Consider the following 22,462-nt stretch of genomic DNA (forward strand, 5'->3'; position numbering starts at 1 on the left):
AATGGAATCTGGCGTGCTAGTGCCTAGTTGGACACATGCACGGAGTTTCTGTAATTCAATGTCAGATACAGGATCAGCACAGAATGGTAGGTTTCGTTTCCCTTGGTTTTTTTAATGACTTGAGGTTTGATTTCAATACCTCTCTCACTTTCATGAAATGCACTGATTCAACTAACTCGTGCGAGTACCCCTGACGCTTCAAATAGCGTTCAGCGCTACCCTTTATTCCCCGAAGGGAAGACGGTTCATACTCCGAACCATCTCATTTCCTTGCCGGTATGAAAAAGTTGCATAGAAGAGTGTTCAGTTAATAGGGGGCAATGTCTTCAAGTTGTCATGTATCATTCAGACTCACACGGAGAAATCTTTGAAGAAGATTCATGTCCATTTTTGTCCTTTTCATTGTGTTTTCGTATTCGTTGGCAGCCAAGAAGTTATCAATGCCATGATCAGAAACAGGAACAAACCTGTCTAAATCTTTGTTTTCGATTTGGGGATCAAAAATTCATCTTGCAGTAAGCCATTTATGACACTCTGAGGCAGGTGGGGGCTTTGATGAGAAGCTGACACGCTCGGGATTGTTTCGGGCAACACTTTCATTGTGTACCTTGCAACTTCCATTTCCCATATTCGGAAAGGGATTTAGTAGTTGTGTCCAGTCTCCATCCACCTTGACCAGGTCATTGACCTTGACTGGCGTTAACTGGGTAGCCATGTTTGTTTATAAGAGGCGATGGTATCAATTATAAACTTTTTTCTATTACAAAATATGTTTTAAGTCGATGATGCTGTATTGTCAATGAAGTAAATCATGTAATTAACATCAGAATCGAAATCTTGTATGTTTTTTGTTGTTGTTTTTGTTTGTTCGTTTGTTTGTTGTTTGTTTGTTTGTTTTGTTATTTTTTGTTTGTTTGTTTGTTTTCGTTCTGTTTAAAATTCCCGAATCAGTGAGATTACAGCACGTTCTATTTATCAATGAATCCATGAAACATTACGAATGAACATAGTAGTGTGAAAGTAGTTCCGTCATCCAATGAGAATGCAGAAATTACGATAGACGAATCAACGCCGAGAATCACTAAATTACACACTGTGCAAATATCAAAAAGATATAACACGGGATCTCCTAACCGGATGGGTGATAATTAACTGAAGAGGCTTGGTGCTTAGTTTTTTGTGAAGAGTATATTTCTGAATACCCATGATTTTCATTGCTCCACTCTCCTCGTGTACTCCCCCAAATGTAGATGATACGGAATGCATAGTACATACTGACTGGTCAAATTGTGTTTAGTGTTTAATATATTTGTCCGAATACGCGTTGCCCCTTAGCTTTTCAATGGCAGACGAGAACTCCGATAAGCAGACGGCACTTGCCTTAACAAACTGTTGTATAAGATATCGTTGTGTGGTTGCACTGCCTCAGACTTCTATTTTGGGATGATTTTTAGATGGAAAATATATCTGGAATGTGCACTGACTGCAGAGACATTTCCTTAAAATCATGAAAATCCTTACTTTTGTTTCCATCTTCAAGTTTTTTTTAAACCAAAATAAAGCAAATTTCATTTTAAAGATTACAAATACGATTTGATTGCTGATAATGAAAATCTCCAAATTAAAAAACAATCCGAAAAGCAGCTCTTGTGGTTATTTGGGGCAGACGGCCTGAGGAATTACAAGCAGACATGCACTCTATCGCCAAACAAATTCATCATAACGAAACCATGAGGGTAAAGGACCTTCTAAAAGTCAGCTGCTCTATATAGATAGTGTAGAGGGAAGGGTCAGACAACTCTTTGCACTCGCTGCACACACTGTAAAAGTCAAAATGGCGAAGAGGGTGGCAGTCATTGGAGCCGGGTGCAGCGGTCTAACTGCCATTAAATGTTGTATGGACGAAAATCTGGAGCCGTTTTGTTTTGAACGAACTGACGAGCTCGGGGGATTATGGAATTTCACGGAAAAAGTCCGGGAGGATCAAGCGTGCGTGATGAAGTCAACTGTCATCAACTCAAGCAAGGAGTTAATGTGTCTCAGCGACTACCCTATATCCAAGGAGTCGCCCAATTTCATGCATAACACTCAGGTAACGCATTGTTTATTTCGTGAGTGTCTGTGTGAGTGCGTGAGTGCGTGCGTACCTGTCTGTGTGTTTCTGTCTCTGTGTGTGTGTGTTTGATTGTGTGTTTGTATGTGTGTTTGTATGTGTTTTGTGTGTACGTTTGGTTTTGCAAGGACTTTGTACTCCTAATGGTAGTGGCCTGAGAATATACTATAGGTTTGTTTAGGTCCTATATCGTCAATCGCTGCTCACGGTTATGGTCATATTTTCTGGTCAGTCCACCCCAATGACTACGTAGGACACAAGGTAATCTTTCCTCTTCTCCATTTCTTCTCCACGACCTTTAACTCTTTCTTGGTCGTGATTTGATGTAACAAAGTATTTTTTGTTTTGAATTATTTCCCTAATTTCCCTAATTTTGATAATTAGATGGGGACAGGATGCAGCATGGCCTTCTTTGGTGCAATTTGTATTATGGCAACAGGCCCCTGGTGCAACTACAGTCACGTTCCTTGCAGTGAGCCCTATACATGTACCTGCATGTATGACTGTGTAGCTGTCTTCCTTTCTCTCTGTGTGGGGATAAAACAAATAATCTCCATATACCGACGCCCTCTAAACGGTCCATGTAAACATGCCTGACACTGTAAACTAAGAGGGGTGCAAAAAACGAACGCGTTTCGGTCGTACAAGACGGCTCACATATGCATGAGCATGCACTCCGCAATGTAGGTTTAAAAATCATGTCATCTCGCCTTGCATCAAATGATGATCACCCCTGCAATACTTGACTATTATTATACGGGACAAAAATAGTTAGGGATATATGGAACTTTTGAAATTATGAATAGTTATGTATTTATTCATTGACATACTGATAAAAATATCAGTCATCAAAATTCAATATCCCTGACATATTTTGTCCAGTATATTAAAATATATGTACCCACCACAGCTCTTGTACCCTTGTAGCAGAGGGTAAACTGTGCTCCTGATGGAAAACCTGGAAGAGCACACATCAAGCCAGGAAATATTTTTTCTAGTTTCATGTTGTTTGACTTAAAACCATTTTTTCTTTGGGCTTTTATTCTTAGCATTAGACCCGAGTTTACTTTTTATAACCGTATGAAGTTCCTCTAGTTTGAGGAAGCGTCATACACATTGCTGTTAATGTCATGTAATAAACAGTCCACTGAAATCTTGAAGGTAATGCCTTCATTTCATAAGTCATTTTCATATGGGGAAAAGACAACGTTAGTTATTTAATTGACTGGCCACCTTCTTTCTATGTCCATTCGAAGTTTTGGGTCTGCTGCCACTTGATTTCGGAGGTTTTCCGCCATCTGGTAAATGGAATGATCAAGATGCCTTTCATCGATCATGCCAGGATGTTTAAGTTGATTTTCCACAACATGTTGCTGTTGTTACGTGAATGCTTTTGTAGAGGATGGACAGCCTTCCCGAGTACTGGTTTCGAATCTGCTCATCCAGCTCCGGGCTAGTGACCATGTCGAACTCGAGATGTTGTTGATGTTGTAACTGGCCTCATCACCATTGGGTGTACACACGACTTTGCTGTAGTCGTTAAACATTAGTTTGTATTCCAACCCATCCCCCCATCGTCACCTGGTAGGAACGCGCATGCTCGTTAGCAGCTCAAAGTCCAACAGAATGCAAAATCGATTTCCGTACGCTTCGGTGATGGCTCTGTCTGACAAGATCTTGTCAAGCTGATCCTGCGTAAAAGCATATCCAACGCGCAACCCTGGTCCATGGACACGAATCCTGAACACATGTCGTTATCACGTTCACCATTGCTTTTCCAGAGATCCATGTAGCAATAAAACACGTCGCTATCGTCTACGCTCAGCACCTTGTTGCCGCTGATTTTGATGGTGGTTTTCTTGATGATGGCACAACCTATATTCCACACGAGTTCACCTTTGTAGTTGCAGGAAGCCAACGTGATGTTGAACACCAGTCGTGTTGTGCATGGCACTATGACGTCATTCTCGCCCAGGTTGGGGAATCTAACCAGCAGCGTTTGGTTCTGGTCGATCTTGCTTGGATTATCATTGATGGTCACCGAATGACGCACAGCTTTCAACGCTGAGAGGCTCTCTTAGCCTTCAGAAAGGAACTATCTAACTTTCTTCCTTACATTTGTTACATACATGAGATATAAAAGTTTAATATTTAATAATAATCGCTGAAGGATATGAGATGGATGATTTTGTGTCCTCACCTGACAGGCGGGTGGGTGGGCCCGCACCCCAAAGAGAGAAGACCTCGTTTGCCCCCTTGAGCAAACAACTCCTAAACAGGGCTGTAGACGATTATTACAATAGTTTGAAAAACGATAGAGACTACATCAAGCTGCCCTACCAAGATTATTCAAAGTTCATCAACAATGATAAGCGAATTCTACAACTGAAGGCTCGCCCAGAGGTGGATCTCATGAACAACTGCACGAGAAAAACTATTGCTTTGTCAACGGTAGCCAGTCGCCATGGTGTCGACTTTATCCATGAGGAATTGAACATAGTCGATTATCCTAAGCTTCCTCCAAATGTCGTTCAAACACTGCAAGCCACCAGGGCTGAACTCAGCGGTGGAGGTGATATATCCCAATGCACTAAAGAAGCATCAGATGGCTTCAAAGAAATATTGACCATGTACTGGAACAAACCCTTACCCGGATTCGAATTCACAATTCCAGAACTGCGAGGGTTAGGCAATGTGTTGCAAAACGTTTGTGTAAAGCTCATGAACAACATAGAGAAGCTGAACGTACTCGAGGGCCGAATCGCTTATAAAAAACAAACTCGCCAAAAGGGAAGACGAGGATATCAAGCTCTGTATCGAGGAAAGAATAAAAAACTTGGAAGATGAGAGACAGAGTTTCCTCGAACGGGGGAACATCTTCCTTCACAGGAACCATCGATCGTCTGCTGGATGAAGACACCACATTGGCCAACAGGATCTGATTCCTCTTCCAAGAGCAAGGGATCACCATCCCCACCATCCTGGTCGTATCACTGACGGGGGCTTCCCCCAGTGGTGGTTCCCCCTAACCTGGCGGGGGTGACGTCAGAGACTGGATGAAAAAGCGTCTCAAATCCCTCAGGGAAGCACTGGCTAAACTCGCTGGTAAGGCTGCTGAAGCCCTGCCCGGCATCCTTGGTAGCATCGTCTGGTGGCTGCTTAACCAGCTGGGTAAAACTGTGACGTGGGCATTCGTCGTTGCCATGGCTGGGCTGGTGTATGTGTCCGCTAAGGAATTTTTAGTCAAATGAGATACATGCCGACTGTGATACCCCTACCACAGCGCTGTTTTCTGATTGATATGTTGCTGATTGGCTGCCTGCATGTATGCAGTGGACGTTTCCCTCAGTATTGGTTTATCCCTTGACTCAGGAGGTGGTGCAACCATACCAGTTTCACCAAGTGGGGGTGTGGGGGACGTCGGGGTTGATGCCCAAATTTTGGCTGGCCGTGGCAATGATTATTTTGTTGTTGTAACCCGAAACCCCTTTGTGTATCCTCATTTGCATGTTGCTCGGGGCAATGTACAGCTCAATCCTGAACACATAGTCGACTTTAGATCAGGCGTATTGCAATGTGTTCTGGTATCGATTGATGGGTGTCAGCTGATCAACCGGGCTGGCTATGGCGTCGTCAGACACAAACAGTTTCTGAGCATCATAATCGGTTCCGTTACCTATTATAGTGGAACGCATCACAGTTCAAATAGAGTGCCTTAAGCGGATGGTGCCGGCACGACTGATCCTTGCTGTAGTCGAAAGCCATGATCGGTTGTCCCACTCGTTTGTATTTAAATAATGATATGAGTTGTAACCCCACTTTACAACCACATCGTAGCTGGATTTTATGAGAGGCCCTTTGTGAACGATTGGAACGCCCAACCTATGGTTCGGGAACGGCAAACACCACACCATCTTCGGATTGATACCGGATTCATTGCAAACTCGTTCGTATGCCCGGGTTGTTTTCACTCGTATACTACGATCATGCAAACGAAGATCATTCATTCCAATGACATTGAACTAAATCCTGGCCCTATCACTGTGAAAGACCTGAGCAATCTTAAATCCTCAATAATTTCTGAGGTCAGAGACTTTCCTTCATCATTGATGAGAGAAATAGAAGGTTTTAAGGATCAGCTGTCAGACGTGCATAGGAAGTGCTCTTCACTAGAGAGCACTGTTGACAATATGTGTAAGGATATGTCCTGCTCCCTGCAAGGGTCTGAACCCACACATGGCAGCAGTCCAGTGGCTGAAGCACAGACTCCATATACTGGGACTCCTGAGTAAGAGGGGTGTGGCCAAGGCCCTAAGCATCCTGCCCCATCAGCTTATAGCATATCAGATGAGTACTCACTAACACATGTTTTAGAGATTCCTTGCTTGAACATCAAAGGTATAGCCTCTAAATCTGAGGATACAGATTTCATTTCCTACTTGATTAGGTTTCAAATATTTTTTCTGCATGAGACGTTTAGTGACAGTATCATTGTTGTCCCTGAATTATCTGACTATACACAATGTATAGCGAATGCAATAAATACTGCTAGACATGGGAGACTGTCGGGAGGTGTATCTGCTTTCATACATAACAGCATATCCAAATTCTGCAGTTTATGGAAGCTGGATATCGATAGTTTAATTGCCTTCCTTATTTCTAAACAGATATTGCAAAGTGGAAAAGATGTCATTTTGATAGGTCTCTACATACCACCCGAGGAGTCAACATACTATACATCATGTGGGAAACCAACAAGCACAGAACTACTTGACCAATGATATATCCTCTCTGACTGTCATATAGTTATCACAGGTGACTTGAACTCCAGGGTTGGGACAGGCAATGAACCACCTGAACCACAACCGAACTTTCTGGGAGATGTGTTCCCTAACGAAGAGGTAGTGCCCCTTGACAAGAGACAGTCTTGTGATAACTCAAACAACAGATTTGGTAGAATGCTAATAGAACTGTGTTATACGTACAAGTTGTATATCCTGAATGGTCGTGTGCAAGGAGATAAAGCTGGTGAGTTTAAGTATGTATCTAGCCAGGAATCATCTGTAATTGATTTTTGCATTGCCAATGTTAATGCATTTGAACTGATTGAATCGTTCCATGTAGAGACCCGAGTAGATTCAGATCACATGCCATTAACGGCAAAACTCAAAGTCCATGAGCAAAGCCACCAGCTAATAAATAACAAAAATAATCATAACACTGACATAAACTGCTCCGACAGAATTGTATGGAACCATAGTAAGTCAGATGTGTACACCAACAATATAAAACAAGCCTCCTACTCTTTTGTTGAAGCAACAAAATTAGTTGTTACAGATGTTGACCAAGCTCTTGACTTGTCTGTACCTGGTGCAGCAGTCTGTATGAAAAGACGTAACATACATTGTACTTTTAATGGTTTTTTGAATGGTAATGTAAAAGTGAAAAGTACTACACTCGCAAAGTCGATTCCAAAGACATAAATCTGAGGAAAATTGACTTAATTATTGCATACAGACGATATCGCAGAGTGAGACTTCGAGCTTCCCTGACGCGTTATCGATTGCGTGTATCAGCTGAATGGACATAAGCCACAACAACAAGCTGTTCGTCAGTAACACCCACAACCAGATAATCGACGGCTGGGTTCACTAAGCGACAAGGTCTTCAAAACCCTGGGAGCCGAACTCAAGATAAACAACTCAAATGAAACAGTTGTGTCAACCAACAAGCGAATAAACCCCTTGAGGCTCAGCTGACTGTTGGCGAGGTTGCCCACAGGGCAAGATAAAAAATACAATAAAAAAAAAGTACCGTCACTGGCATGAAGTTACCAAGGTTAGTGCCATACCGAGAGCTGTGCATTCATCTCAACCAGCTGAGCACAATGACAAGTGGGTTTCTCCACATTAGTCTCAGCTCCCCCTACAATGGAACACTGATCATAGCTTACGTACTGGTGCAGAAGCGTAGTGTAATCATCAGCCCACTATCAAACATGGCAGCACACATGCTATCGAGTAAACCTGGTAAGAACGACATGGCATTGCAGTTGGTGTCTGAATTCACCAGCATAAACAAAATCCAAACTAACCATGAATTCGACGCTTCATCCAAGTATACCCTGGGGACAATTGCAGGGAGTCAGCGTTGTTGTGAAAGACACGATATCAATCATCAAGATCTTCCTGCCAGAAAACATACACCTCATAGTGTTGAAGTACACCCCCAAGAGATTATCAAGAAGACAATTGGAAACTATTTTGTAATAACAGGGAACAATGCATCGTCCCAACGTCACGCTTAACGACCTAGGGGATGTGGTGGGGTTTGACCAGCCTCAGGAAGACAACATGCATAGGCGAGTGTCGTTAGCAGACATCAAAGAACCTGAATGGCGTAACAACATGGTCATCATCTCACCTTACCTCTCTTTAGACAGTGGTAGCATAACCGGGTCTTTCATTTTGGATAATATTTTAATACTTTTCACAGCTAGGAATTGCCCTGATAAAGTGTTCTCGATAAAAGATACAAAGTTAAGGTTTGAGATGCTCTTTCCTGAAGTGGACTATTTAACTATGGCGCAGAACTCCACACCTATCATAGAATTCTCTTTTTATCTTTCATTGATAGGGATGAGGACCGTCAACTTTTGCCTGGGGTAAGCATACAAATGAACTCCGAATTCAATTTCAAACGATCCTGTATCGTCATACAAATATCGAATGGCCAACCACGGTTATTAGACAAAGTAAGCTTCGACTGTGTTAGCGTGAGTATAGGTTCACCAATTAAACTCACACCTATTTTCCTAAACAATAAAAGAATCTTTAAAAGTCTCAAATACATTGATAAAAAATTAAGTATAGCACAATTAAAATGTAGCTTGTAACATGTAATATACACACAGGATGGGGCTGGACCCAAACATAGAAGAAGTAGCGAAGACAATGGAAACCATAGACGGGTTTTGGCTGAAACAGATATGTGACATAAAATGCAAGCTAGAACAAGACCGCAATATGTGGGCAGCGCTGTACAAGAAATACCATAGAGCTTTCAATATTGTGGATGACGCTGATACTGCCCTTATGACTACCAGTGTGGGTCTATGAGCAGCAGGAGTGGGGTTGTTGACCACCATCATGGCTACATCAGTAGTGTTAGGCTTCGAAATATCAGCTGGTGTGATAGGGTTGGTGAGGCTGGTTTGTAGATTTTCATCCCACAGATTGCATTATAAAGTGTTGAAACACAACGAGATCAAGGTTCTGGCTGAAGTAAAGCTGAACACCATAGACGGCCATATTTCCACTGCACTTACCGATAATAAAATCATGCTCAACGATTGTTCATTATGAAAACCAAAGAAATCATAGGAGATTCACGTTAAACTGTTTCGTCGATGTTAACATATGTTCATAGGGACCGTTGAAGTTAAAATTGCAATTCAAAAGTGGTCGATACAGGGTGATGGGACCTAGGGGCCTGAAAAAAGCTATATTGTGGGATAAAGCTTTCCAAGTAGTATAGATGATGGTGGTCCAGAACCACGGAAAGGCGGTTTGCTCCTTGTTGGTCTGTAGTCGTAAACCAGTATGGGGAGCAGCCCTAAATGGATGATGTACGTTTGGTTCAGGGAATATTTGAATTCCACTGAAAGGGGTACATCATCAGACCCTTATTATCATTGTTTTCATTTTTATTTAAATACAAAATGTGTTATGGTTAAAAATTTGCCATGACAAAAGGTGTAGGAAGTCCCGTCAGAAACAGCAAAATACAATTATATTTAAATACAAAATGCTGCACGTGGAGATTGGGTGATGCAGTCAGGCTGATACAGCTCATCATCATCTCATGGACCCTTGTTCCGCCTACCAACACACAAGCCTGACAGCGATTTCTCCCAAGATGTGCCACCCAGTTAAGCCCACCAATAACTTTCCGGAGAATATGCAGACTCCCTAATAACACAGCTTTTCGCTTTAACAAGAGTGCCAGAAGAACTGTGGAGAACACAGTCACTCTACTAAACTGTGCTGAGAGATCATGAGGTATCAAACCAAAGGAACTTAAAAACTATGGGGAGTATGGCGACAGTGTTCTTGAGATGCAAGCACAACATTTCAAAGGCAAGATCAGCATACTTAGCGTGCTTTTCCTGAATCTTGCCATTCACAATGTTTTCAAAAGGCACAGAAAATATATAAGCATACATAAGACTCATGGCTTTATCAAGGACAGAATCAGATTTGCAGCATTTTCATGATGCAACCCACACGTTCTGGACCGTTATTGCATCTCATAGTCCAAGCAAAAAGCTTGGTGAAGACGGTAATTAAGGTAACTCTCAAGACACTGTGTCCATTTCAATTCTTGACATAGACTCAAAAGTTGTTAACCACTCAGTAGTGAATTCATTACACAATCTGTATTTCATATTTACAATTAGGGCTCTCACGAGTACTCGAGTACTCTGGTAAAGGAGTCAGGAGTCCGAGTCAGGTAAAGGAGGACTCGAGTCCAATTGAATGGACTTGAGGACTTGCAAGGGAGATAGTTTTAAACGTCTCACGCAATCAAAATGTATGGTCGTGGGAAAAAGTTCAAAGTCTGGACGCATATTTGATCCCTGAAATTCCACCTCTATTGCTCTTTACCCGCAAATAAGCACTGTAAGCAGAAGAAAACCCAGCTCAGTAAGCAACGCTAGGGACTTTGGTAAGTTTTATTCGCAAAAGTCGCAAGCCTCTTGACAGAAAATGTTATGAAGCTGTTACGAAAAAGAAATGCTTATGTGCGATAAGATATGCGAGCATTAAACTTTGTTAAAGGAGAGGGTTTCAGGGCTTTCTGTGAAGCACTGAACCCAAAGTACCCGGTTCCATGTACTGCGGTAATTCAGAACTACATCATGACATGATATGAAGATTGCATGGAGAATATAATATCAAAACTCAAAACAGTACCTGGCGTTGCCCCAACTACGGACATGTGGTCTAGCGTAACCACTCATGGCTATATCACTGCCACTAAAAACTGTAGGTTATATGTGAGTGCATACGGGCTTGCATCGATATTTTTCATTTTGAGAAGTTGTTATTCACTCGTTGTTTCGTGATAGTTATGTCAGCAAATTCTAATTGCAAAAATGAAAGAAATTACTAAAATATGTCGTTTTAATAGAACTCTGTTCTATAAAACCTGACCTTCTGTTCTTGCTTTCTTGGAATAATTTCATTAAACATATAATTTGATACAATTAGTCTTCATTCTCCTTTTCTACATAGATAATCAGTCGTTCCTATCCTTCGTGTTTCAGAGTTTAACTTACTACTTCAACAATTACCACATACATACGCATTCCAAATAACATTCATACTTGGAGACCTAAATCCTGAAATAGCTAAAGTTTTAATCACAATACATACCATTGACGGCATCTCCGTTCAGTGGAGTTTTCGTGAGAAGAAAATCAGTGTAGTGTTACTCAAAATATGTTTAGTCTTTGGGTTAAAACAACGTATTCACTGTAAGAAGTCTTAAAAACATCAATCCTGTTTTATATATTTTATTCTATAAGTTCCATCACTGCAAGATATCTAAAGCAATACCAATCAATAAATGATCTGTCTAAATACTCCACCTTGCGCACGTGTTTTAACCATGATCAAGGTTCATTGACTATGTGACGTATCGTCTATAGTTTGTTTGCAGTTAACAAAGAAACGTACCGATTAATTTCACTTTAAACAAAAAAAGTAAATCGAACAAATTCAAATTTATATTGTGAATTCTCATGATTTTAACTTGCCAGTTGCACATCATATTTCAGAATGTGTTTTACCTCCAGAGAAAAGTACATGTAGCTTTTTTAACGAATGATCATAGTTTCAGATCGCTATTACTGGTCTGTATTACAGGGGGGTTGTGGACATTAAATGACACACCGAAAAAAAGTAGGGTCGGTCGAAGGTAACGCTCATCACGTATCGCAAGGATATTTGTTTCACTGTTCTAACAACTGCACTTACCTACTTGTAATACAAACCAATAACAATGATCGTTTGTTAAACAACATTTATACTAAGTTGAATAAAATTCTGAGATTTAAATGTCACAATGACACTTACACTCCCATCACATGTTTTTTGCTATAGTAAAGAGGTAATAGATACTTCCATTGACGTTGAATATCAGTTCCTTATTCAATAAAGTTTACATTCATGTGTACAGGTTTCATTATTCGTAGACTAGAAGTTGGAACAGCCATGTGTATGCTTGAATGTTGGCTTTAGTAAGGCATCCAGACTGCCGGGTACTCGGGTCTGACCCCTCGAGTACTCGAGTCCAATATTTTGGACTCGTGAGAGCCCTATTTACAATTTCGCACAAAATCTCACATTGACAGTTTCGAGTGGGAAGTAAATGGGAAAGGCCAGCAAAGAAAACTCCTTCTGTTTCACTTTTCGAGCGAGCAAACGCCATCTACGCCAAATACTCAGCAGGGATACTCGTCTCAACACCCTGCATCTGAACTCGGTCAAGAAGTCGTTCAGAGAGCATTCAAATTCAAAATTCAGTTTCAGTCTTGATATGGCACTGGCAAATTGACAATTAATATTCTGTCCAGTATCCTTGGTGTTTTAGATAGCTCTGCACTGCATTGGTTTCATTAAGAGTTTTGACATGATGTGGGAGAGGATTATCAGACAAACAAATGTATGCAAAAATGCACAATAAAATGTAGAAATGAATCAAACCATGCCCTCCCATTTGAACTGATAAATATGAAAGATTAAGGGAGGAGCGAGAGTGGTGTACTCTAGTCGTAGCAGCAGCAGTAGCTGTAAGATTTCCCTTGGTTATAGTGATGGCAAGTTTCATTAGTGAGGCTCATTTGCAACCCAGCCACATCCCTCACCCATCTGCTCACCCGTTTGGGCTAACGGACCAGTCAGCAGGGTACCTAGCCCACTCGACAAAGTTTTTTTGTGTGAAATTTAACATTGGAGAACTCACTAACATGACGATACAACACCTCAAAATGTCCATATGTCCATTCGAAGTCTTCCCTTGACCATTTCATATTCATTACATCAAGCTTTGATTGATTGATAAGATGTTCTTGAACACCAAGAGAGGGTGACTTGAGATCGTGACGTCATGGAAATGGCACCAGGGATTAATGTAGCTTTACCAAAATGCAAACCGTTGAGGTCAACTAGAGAGTGAAACACATGTTCTCATAACTTAAATCTCAAGTCATTTCTTGAGGACTACTAGAGAGTGATACGCAGGTCCTCATGACTTTATTCCCACGTCAAACGATTTCTGACTCCAGGTATGGCAGTACTTCAAGATGTATGTAGATGCCTTCAACCTGACAAAACACATCCAATACAACAAAGAGATCCTGTCCGTCAAGAAGTCGAGTGACTACGAGCAGACCGGAAAATGGGATCTGCAGATCAGAGATCATAAGACCGGAAGTGACGAGACGCAGGTGTTTGACGCAGTGATGGTGTGCACTGGTCATCACGCCAGCAAGAACTTGCCATACTTCACAGGCCAAGAAGACTTTCAGGGGAAGATCCTTCACTCTCACGACTACAAAGACTGGATCGGGTACATTGGAAAGAGGATAGTGGTTATTGGGGTCGGTAACTCGGGCGGGGACGTCGCTGTGGAACTGAGCAGGGTGGGGCAGGTAAGTGTCGATCATATTGAAACCGCTCATTAGACTTTATGTAGTGAGAGTTAATGTATAAGGTGGAAAGATTCAAAACCAGACTGTGTCCTGTAACAAACATACTGAATGGTGATTACACAACTGTCAGGTTCTGAGTTTACACAGCTTTCATGAGTTTACACAGCCTTAGTGAGTTTACAAACCCAGTTTTTCATCTTAATATGCACCCTATGGTGCAGGGTGCAGCATCAAAAACACAATATTGACGAAATGATATCGTCAAATCCTGTTTTCAAAATACTTAATGCAACATGATGATGTATTTATTAGCGTGTCCATTACCCCTCAGCATGGATATTCAAAATCACTGTATTGTCTGGTCTAGTCCCGATTGTATGCATCCGTCATACAACCGAAATATGTTTGTGTAAGTTCAAATATATTGTTCATTTAAGAATATTGAATTCCACGAAAAGATGAATTAAGATAGATTCTTCTTTCCACAGGTGTTTCTGAGTACGAGGCGTGGTACCTGGGTGTTCAACAGAATTGCGACCAATGGTATCCCAGCTGATTTTCAGCTACACACACGTTTTATCAATACAATTCGACACGTCGTGCCCGAAGGGATACTGAACAATATACTTCAGAAACACATCAACAAACGTTTAGACCACGAGCTGTACTCCTTGAAGCCAGACCACTCGGTGTTTGCTCAACATCCTACAATAAACGATGACATGCCCAACAGAATCGCAACTGGCTCTTTAAAGATCAAGGCTGACATCAAGAGGTTTACCAAGACTGGTGTGGAGTTTGTTGACGGGACGATGGAAGATGATATCGACGTTATCATACTAGCTACAGGGTATATCTTCGGCTTCCCGTTCATTGACAAGTCAGTGATCGATGTTCAGAAGAATAAGGTCAACATGTTCAAATATATGTTTCCACCTGACTTACCTAAACAGACATTGGTGGTGATTGGTTGTTTGCAGCCTCTCGGCCCCACTATGTCCCTCGCAGAATTGCAGTGTCGCCTAGCAACCAGAGTGTTCAAAGTAAGTAGTTTTCTTTTTCACTGGCTCGGTATTTGGAACACATTTATATCGGAAAATGTATTGACAAACCTGATCCGATTCTGCAAATGTGAAACCAAGCCATTGTCTCGAGAATTGTGTATTTGGTGTTTAGAGTTTGCTGGAGCATCTGGACCTTATTCCTTTTACTACAAAACGGACACTTTGAAGTGTACAGATAGAGGCGACAAAACCCTTTCCATAGAAGAGTCTTCAATGTGCCTTCGAACACATTACACATGTCATCATCTGTGTTCACCAGGGCATATGCAGTCTCCCGTCAAAGTACGAGATGTGGAAGGACATTAGGAAGAAAGAGGCAAACATGGCAGGAAGATATATCGAGTCTCAGCGTCACACCATTCAGGTCGAGTACATCGACTTCATGGATGAACTGTCAGAACTTGTGGGATGTCGGCCGAATATAGGTAAATGGTGAATTATCTCCCCTTAGTAGAAAGAGAGGTTATTCCTAAGAAGTGTGTTTAATTATCTCATTTCACCGCATACCCAAGTGTTGTATCAGCAACGTTCACCACTGTTTAAATGTCTAAAACCTATACTCAGCAAAACTGAAATCTGGACACTTGTAAATTTCGATATTTTTTACTTTTTTCTGTTTGATCAAATACATTTATAAATATATTAAACAATAGCAGAAGGTGAAAGTTGTTTGCTTAAAGTTGTACGTTCAGGTGCAAACCTTACTTCGTAGCCTATAAAGATGAAAAATCGAAATGCACGTGTGACAAGCAAACACGTCAGGTCATGAGGTGCATGTTTGCTTTTACCGAAGACACAAATTGAATATGAGCTGGAAAACATACTAAAGTTATCATATTAATCTTTGTTTGGAAAAGCCAAGGCTTCAAAATCAAGAACGTCAACGTTCCGCATTGCGGCTTGATGCTGGTCAGTCTATTGTCGGTGTTCCAAGAGACGTGGAACTGTTGCCGTCCCGAGACAGGGAGCATCACATGTGACGTCAATCCGGAGAGATCAAGCAATACGATGACGTCATATTCCGAACAGATTTTTTACCGCAACTTCCGCAAGTAGAAAGATGAACTCATAGGTTCAGTCAAAGACAGTGGGATTTAGTTGTCTTCAGTGACGAATCTCTATTCACACTGGAGGCACTGGGGTAGCCTAGTGGTTCAAGCGTTCGCTTGTCACCCCGAAGACCCGGATTCAGTTACCCACATGGGTAACAATGTTTAAGCCCATTTCTGGTGTCCACGGTTGTGATGTTGCTTGAACGTTGCTAAAAGCGGAGTAAAACTAAACTCAATCAGTCAGTCTATTCACATTGAGATCTGCCCGCAGGCAAGGTGTGAACGTCAGCTCAAGTTCGAGACCATGACATGCAGTAGTTTGGTGACTGCAGCATAATGGTATGGGGGTCGGTTGTCTCCCTTTGTTGTCGTTCAGGGGAGGATACATGCTGCCCACAACTGACTACGCATTTCATTCCGGCAAGCCGGATAGCGTCTCGTACCCCGCTCGTGGCCATGTTTACGACTGGGTCCTGTCTAATCACGAACGGGCATGGAGATGAAAACAGTCTAGTACCAATATCAAGGAAAGATAGATCTAAACTTCGAAACATGGCTGTAAGAATATCATACATCCAGTGAGCAAAACAGCAATACGACCATTCCCTCTGCAAATATGTTTCAGTGTTGGAAGCTGTCCATCCTTTAGCTCAAAGTTTATGTTTAAATTGTGCTAGGTATAGTTTAGCGAAGTTTCGAAGTTGGTTCCGCCATTCTCATGTTTTGAAATGTGTTATACTACGCGCGATTTGATTGGTTTGCCACGATTCTTGGCAATAATGGCGGACGAGAGGAGTACGAGTCTTTTGTAGATCACGGAAAGAGACGAGCAGTTACGAATGGCATGCTGAACAGTCCTGGGATACGATTTTGCATCCTGTCCTGCTTTCATTTATACGTAGATATGGCCTATGACTGACGTTCCAACAAGGCATCGCTAGACAACGTACAGCAAATCTTACACAAAATTTACTACAAAATACCGGTGCTCAAATTCTTGGTTGACTGCCGCGTATCCCCAGCCTCAATAATATATAGCAAATATGAGGCGTGCTGGGTCGATGTATTCATTAGCAATGTATTCAATCCATCACAGACGTAGCAAGATCTTCAGCGTCACCTTGTTGAGCAATGGTCACGTCCTCATCGTGGTGTGTTCATTAATGTTCTAAGATCCATTAGGAGAATTGTGTAGCTGAAGAGACGCAAGAGGAGGTCACTACCGTTACTGGAGACATCCAACTGAATTGTTCTCCACGCAGTGAACTTCATTTTGGAGGATACCTTGACACCATGAACGTTTTCGTTGTTTCGGCGAGATTTCTTTTGGTGTTGTTGGTGTTATTGGTTTTGTTGTTTTCCTATGATGCAAAGCACACAACTAAAATCATAGTCTTAAATGTAATGTTTAAAGGCTAATCTCAAGTTTTCAGTTTTGCTCAGTATACGTGCTGTAAATCCTGTGAACAAATGTCTGAGAATCGAACTGAGAAGAAAGAGGCTGACATGGCAGAAAGATATTCAAAATCCTGCATCACACGCGTCAGGGTCACTAACTTAACATCTGGACCGAAATGGCAAAATATATGGGATGTCAGTCGAATAAATTTGAATACAAATTGTCTCCATAGTTAAACAGGAAATTCTTCTTACTCAGCGCGTGATTGATGTTAGCATCATCCCTAATCCCCCGACTAAAGAGAATATGGAACAAACTTCAGACATTTGTTCCGCCTTATTGAGTCCGTTGTGAAACAATGGTGGGAAGCAATAGTGACTACAGTTTACAGAATCCTTATTATACACAATGAATTGGTATAATATACACATTTTTCTTCAGTCTGTATGTTCCTCAAACTCTCTGTCTCAGGTCGTCTTCTTCTCACCGATCCAAAACTCGGACTCGAGTGCTTTTTCGGCCCCACCACCCCCTACCAATACCGTCTGAGGGGGCCGGGCAAGTGGTCGGGAGCCCGGGAGGCCATCATGACCCAGACATACAGAATGGAGTACCCTTTCAAGACCAGACCGTTGCCTGAAGGAACACAGAAGCAGTCGTCCAACAAACTCCTTACGTTGGTGCTGTTAGTGGTGGTGATTGCCATCCTTTACAAAGTATTCTTTTAAATGAGATGTGACAAGCTTTTCACTGGTCGTTAAGTAGTCTTCCATTCAAAGATTGACATATTTCACACAGATGGTGGTATGAGATGCTTCTCTTGGGAATTCAAGGTCTGTTTGACAACAGAAAGCTTTCAGTTCATGGGTACTTTCTGCTGTAAGTAGCGACACCACATCAGGTTTATACTGTTAGCATTACTCCAGGTATATTATGGTGAAACTCTTTGGGTTTATTTTGTCAACACTTCTCAAGGTTTTCATCTGTTAACACTACTCCAGATATATCCTTGCAACATTGATTCAGATTGTATTGAGAACATTCTTCTGATTTATTCTGACAACACTACCCCAGATTTATTCTCTCAGCACTACAACATATTTAATTTGTCAGTACAACTAAGTACAAACTGCCAACGCCAATCAAGGTTCAATCTACCAACACCAATTCAGGTTCAATCTACCTACACCAATTCCGGTTCAATCTACCAACACCAATCCAGGTTCAAGCTACCGACACCAATCCAGTTCAAACTGCCAACACCTATACGGGTTCAATCTACCAACACCAATACAGGTTCACTCTACCAACACCAATCCGGGTTCAGTTAGCCAACACTGATCCAGGTTCAAACTGCCAATACTACTCCAGGAACCGCGTATCTATAGGCATTGAGTAATGAAAACAAAGTACATTGAACCCAAGACCTAGCCATCATGTTTGGTGTTCCTGAAATGTGAAAATAAAACTGGAAGTCGGTGCAGCCAAACCAATATTCACAAGTATTCAATCAGTTTCAATGCATTTCCTTCCAGCGTTGTATAAGCCACTGAGATGGAATTGCCTTTGACTGTACATGGCAGGCCACCAGACTAATGACACCTGGACGGTCATAAAAACGACACTAACAGATCTTAAAGCCTTCGGAATATGGCAAGTACAAGAGACAAGTGTTGACATTCAGACTTCTATACAGTAATCTGACCGCAAAAAACATAAATGTTTACTCACATTTATAGTGCGGATAAACCTTCTTATGAGTGTCACATGAAGTACTGATATTGACATACTGCCGATTGCATTTGAATGATTAAACATTGTATCTGTTGAGTTTGTTTTATACTGGTGCTTGATATCAATATTGTTCACAGCTTTCACGGATCCACACTAGATTGTATATCCGTGATTACAGTTGTTGACTTGCTGTCTGCCTATAAAGTTCAATATCATACAGCCTTCATTTAAATCACGTTTGGTTTCTGTATTTTCAATTTTTAATCAGAATTTATGCTACTTTTTTCTTCCTTATCAACATGTACTTCATATATTGTGAATGTATGTTTTAGAATTCATTCTGTAACCAAACGTTAAGACTTTTTCCCCGTGTTGCGACGACCGCAAGCAGGAGAGGGGAGCTCGTAGGAGACGCTCCAGGGGCCAGTCTGAGTAAACTGGAGGTTCAGTATTAGACTGCCCTGGGGATGAACTGGAATTCCGCTCACCCCATTCATGTATTCTTGTCTCGTGTATTTTATAGTCAAGAAAAGAAATTTGAACTCAACATATTCCTTGTTTGTCTTAATTGTGAGTGAGTTTTTACCAATATCACTGCAATATCGGGGAACGGCGGGGAACACCAGAAATGGGCTTCATACATTGTACCCATTGTACCTGTAGCCTACCCCACCGACATCTGAAATAGTATAAGTAAGTAATATTCTTTATAACAACTTCTTGATTATATATGCTCTGACATTGGAACAGCAATAACCAAATAGTACTACAAGTAACGCTTTCCCCCTTGTCAGTAAACACACTAAACATAAATCACATATAAAGAATCAAATGTCATTTAGATAACAACATTAGAACTTGTTTTCTTGTCACGAGGGAAAATATGAGTTGATGTACCCTTCGGGCTACGGGAACATAAACAAGCCTCGAGGGTATATCACACCATGGGTCCGCGACGGACTAGTGAACAACATACTTATCTTCCTCAGCACTTCAATGTTAATTTTGAAAACGGCATTTATGTGTTCGGTAAACTGAGGGCTCAGCTTCAGAAGCTGTGAGAATAACGCAGAGAGATTTGCGCGTTCCACCATGTATACTACTCATCGAAAGTTGAGCAACACAAACTTTAGTCTCATTACATTTTCATTTATTGAAACTGCAAATCATGGAATGATACAATAGAAAGGTGAAACATATATGTACACACGATTGAGAAAATGAACTGATAATGAGCAGCAATAGACTTACAAATGATCAAAAGCATATATCCGTGAAACAGTCGTGCAAAATCTTTTGCATGGATGGAACAAAATGTCAACATGAACGTTCAGGTCAGTTTTGAACAGTGAAGCAGTGTTCAGTAACTCGCTTGATCACCATGAACATAAATGCAAGTTTCTACATGCCTTCGCAGTGACCAAATCAGCCTTTAAAGTTGCTGCTGTGAAATGTTCTGCTCTCTGTAACACCTGGTCGAGGTCATCCAGAGTCTGGGGGTGAACATGGAGATGTAAACACGACTTCCAATAAGGTTCCAAGCATGTTCAATGGCATAAAGATCAAGTGACTTGAGGCCAGTCCATGTGTGTGATGTTGTTGATCTAAACAACATCATTAACAACTCTTCTCAGGCGTTATGATCCATGGACGGGTATTATCATCAATAAAAATAAAGCTAGGACCCACTTGTTGAACCAGAGGAATGACTACGGGTAGGTGTACGCCGATGAGAGAGCATGAATGAAAAGTGGAGCGCATTCATACCACACATTTGAATATTCTGTTGGGTTTTTCTGAAGGTGGTTCTATTCGGTTGATATTATCAATGTTATCAGATAAACCAATATGACATTCACCAAAAGTTATGTATTCTTTCAGTAACATGTCTATTGTAAAATCGCTATTGATATTGATAAGATACGAGGGGAAGTCAATATGTTCATAGAACTCGATATAAAACAGAACACAATGGTTGTGATATTGGTTTTATTTTTCAATATAGTCTCCCTGAACCTCGATGCATTTTGCCCATTTGTCTTTGAGACTGTCTATGCCCTTGAAATAGAAGTCTTCAGATTGGTCCCTCAGCCACGCCTCTGTTGTTGCCTTGAGGTCATCATCATTGGCAAATCTTGTTCCACGCAAGTGAGATTTCAAATTGCGAAACAGATAGTAGTCGCTGGGGGCCAGATCTTGACTGTATCCGGGATGGTTTAGTTGTTCGAAGCCACATTGTTGAAGAGAAGCTTGTGCAACACGGCTCTTGTGGACTGGTGCATTGTCGTGGAGAAGCATGACTCCAGCTGTCAACTTCCCACGCCTCTTCTCTTTGATGGCCGCTCTCAATCTTTTCAACAAGTCAGCATAGTAAGCCCCTGTGATCGTAGTTTTAGGTGGTTTATAGTCTATGAGAATCACACCCTTTGAATCCCAGAAAACGGTTGCCATGATCTTGCCAGCAGAAGGTTGTGTTTTGAACTTCTTGGGTGCAGGAGAATGCTTGTGCTTCCACTGCATGGATTCTTGTTTGGTTTCGGGATCCCAGTGATGAATCCAGGTTTCATCCCCAGTAACCAGACGAGCATGAAAGTTATCAGGATCAGCGTTGTAGATGTCCAACAGCTCACGACTGGATTCAACTCTCTGGTGACGATCATGTGCATTTAGGTTACGAGGGACCCATCTTGCGGATACCTTGGACATGTGCAGGTGTTCATGGATCACTGTGCAAACACTTCCATGTGAAATGCCACACTCTGAAGCTATCTCGTCCACCTTTATTCTCCGATCGGACATAATTAAGCGTTGGATCCGGGCAATTGTATCTTCTGTAATGGCTTCAGAAGGTCTTCCTGACCATGGGTCATCTTCCAAGGAGCTGCGACCTCGCTTAAACTCAGCTGACCATTTTGCCACAGTGGAATATTGAGGGGCTTCCTCGCCATACACATTGATCATGCGTTTGTGGATTTCGGTTGCATTCACACCTTCTTTAGTGAGAAACTTGATAACTGCACGAAACTCAGTTTTGGAGGTTTCCATGATTTGTGCAGGGTAATCGTCTTTTAAAGGCTCTAACTCTCAAGTAAATGCTCGAGGAAGGTTGGGTATCAGTATACAGAGTCACAGATGAATCAACTCAATAATGACACCAATGACAACATCACCAAGGATATATCAGCACCCACTTCTATGAACTTATTGACTTCCCCTCGTATCACACTGAAAAAGCTTGTTGCTTAGTTTTTTGTGAGGAGTATATTTCTGAATATTTGCTCTACTCTCCTCGTGTATTCCCCAAAATGTGGAGGATACAGGTTGCATAGTAAGTACTGACTGGTCACATTGTGTTTAGTGTTTAATATATTTGTCCGAATACGC

The 22,462-nt window shown here is 41.5% G+C and overlaps 1 protein-coding gene across 1 annotated transcript; it reads left to right on the forward strand.

Annotated features, from left to right (window-relative positions):
• The first annotated feature begins 1,830 nt into the window (after window positions 1–1,830).
• Window positions 1,831–19,625, forward strand: LOC137273462 (flavin-containing monooxygenase 5-like). The gene is made up of 5 exons (XM_067806161.1): window positions 1,831–2,092; window positions 13,464–13,829; window positions 14,318–14,872; window positions 15,153–15,318; window positions 17,816–19,625. Exons 1-5 carry the CDS (start codon window positions 1,835–1,837, stop codon window positions 18,070–18,072), a joined length of 1,602 nt encoding a protein of 533 aa, XP_067662262.1. The 5' UTR covers window positions 1,831–1,834; the 3' UTR covers window positions 18,073–19,625.
• The last annotated feature ends 2,837 nt before the right edge of the window (window positions 19,626–22,462 follow it).

The sequence above is a fragment of the Haliotis asinina genome, chromosome 2 (assembly GCF_037392515.1).
Source record: "Haliotis asinina isolate JCU_RB_2024 chromosome 2, JCU_Hal_asi_v2, whole genome shotgun sequence".
NCBI classification, from domain to species: Eukaryota; Metazoa; Mollusca; class Gastropoda; order Lepetellida; family Haliotidae; genus Haliotis; species Haliotis asinina.

Coding starts and splice junctions, on each gene's coding strand:
- LOC137273462 (XM_067806161.1), top strand. CDS start 1,835: ATGGCGAAGAGGGTGGCAGTCATTGGAGCCGGGTGCAGCGGTCTAACT. Junction 2,093..13,463: donor ATTTCATGCATAACACTCAG/GTAACGCATTGT, acceptor TTCTGACTCCAG/GTATGGCAGTACTTCAAGAT. Junction 15,319..17,815: donor GGGATGTCGGCCGAATATAG/GTAAATGGTGAA, acceptor TCTCTGTCTCAG/GTCGTCTTCTTCTCACCGAT.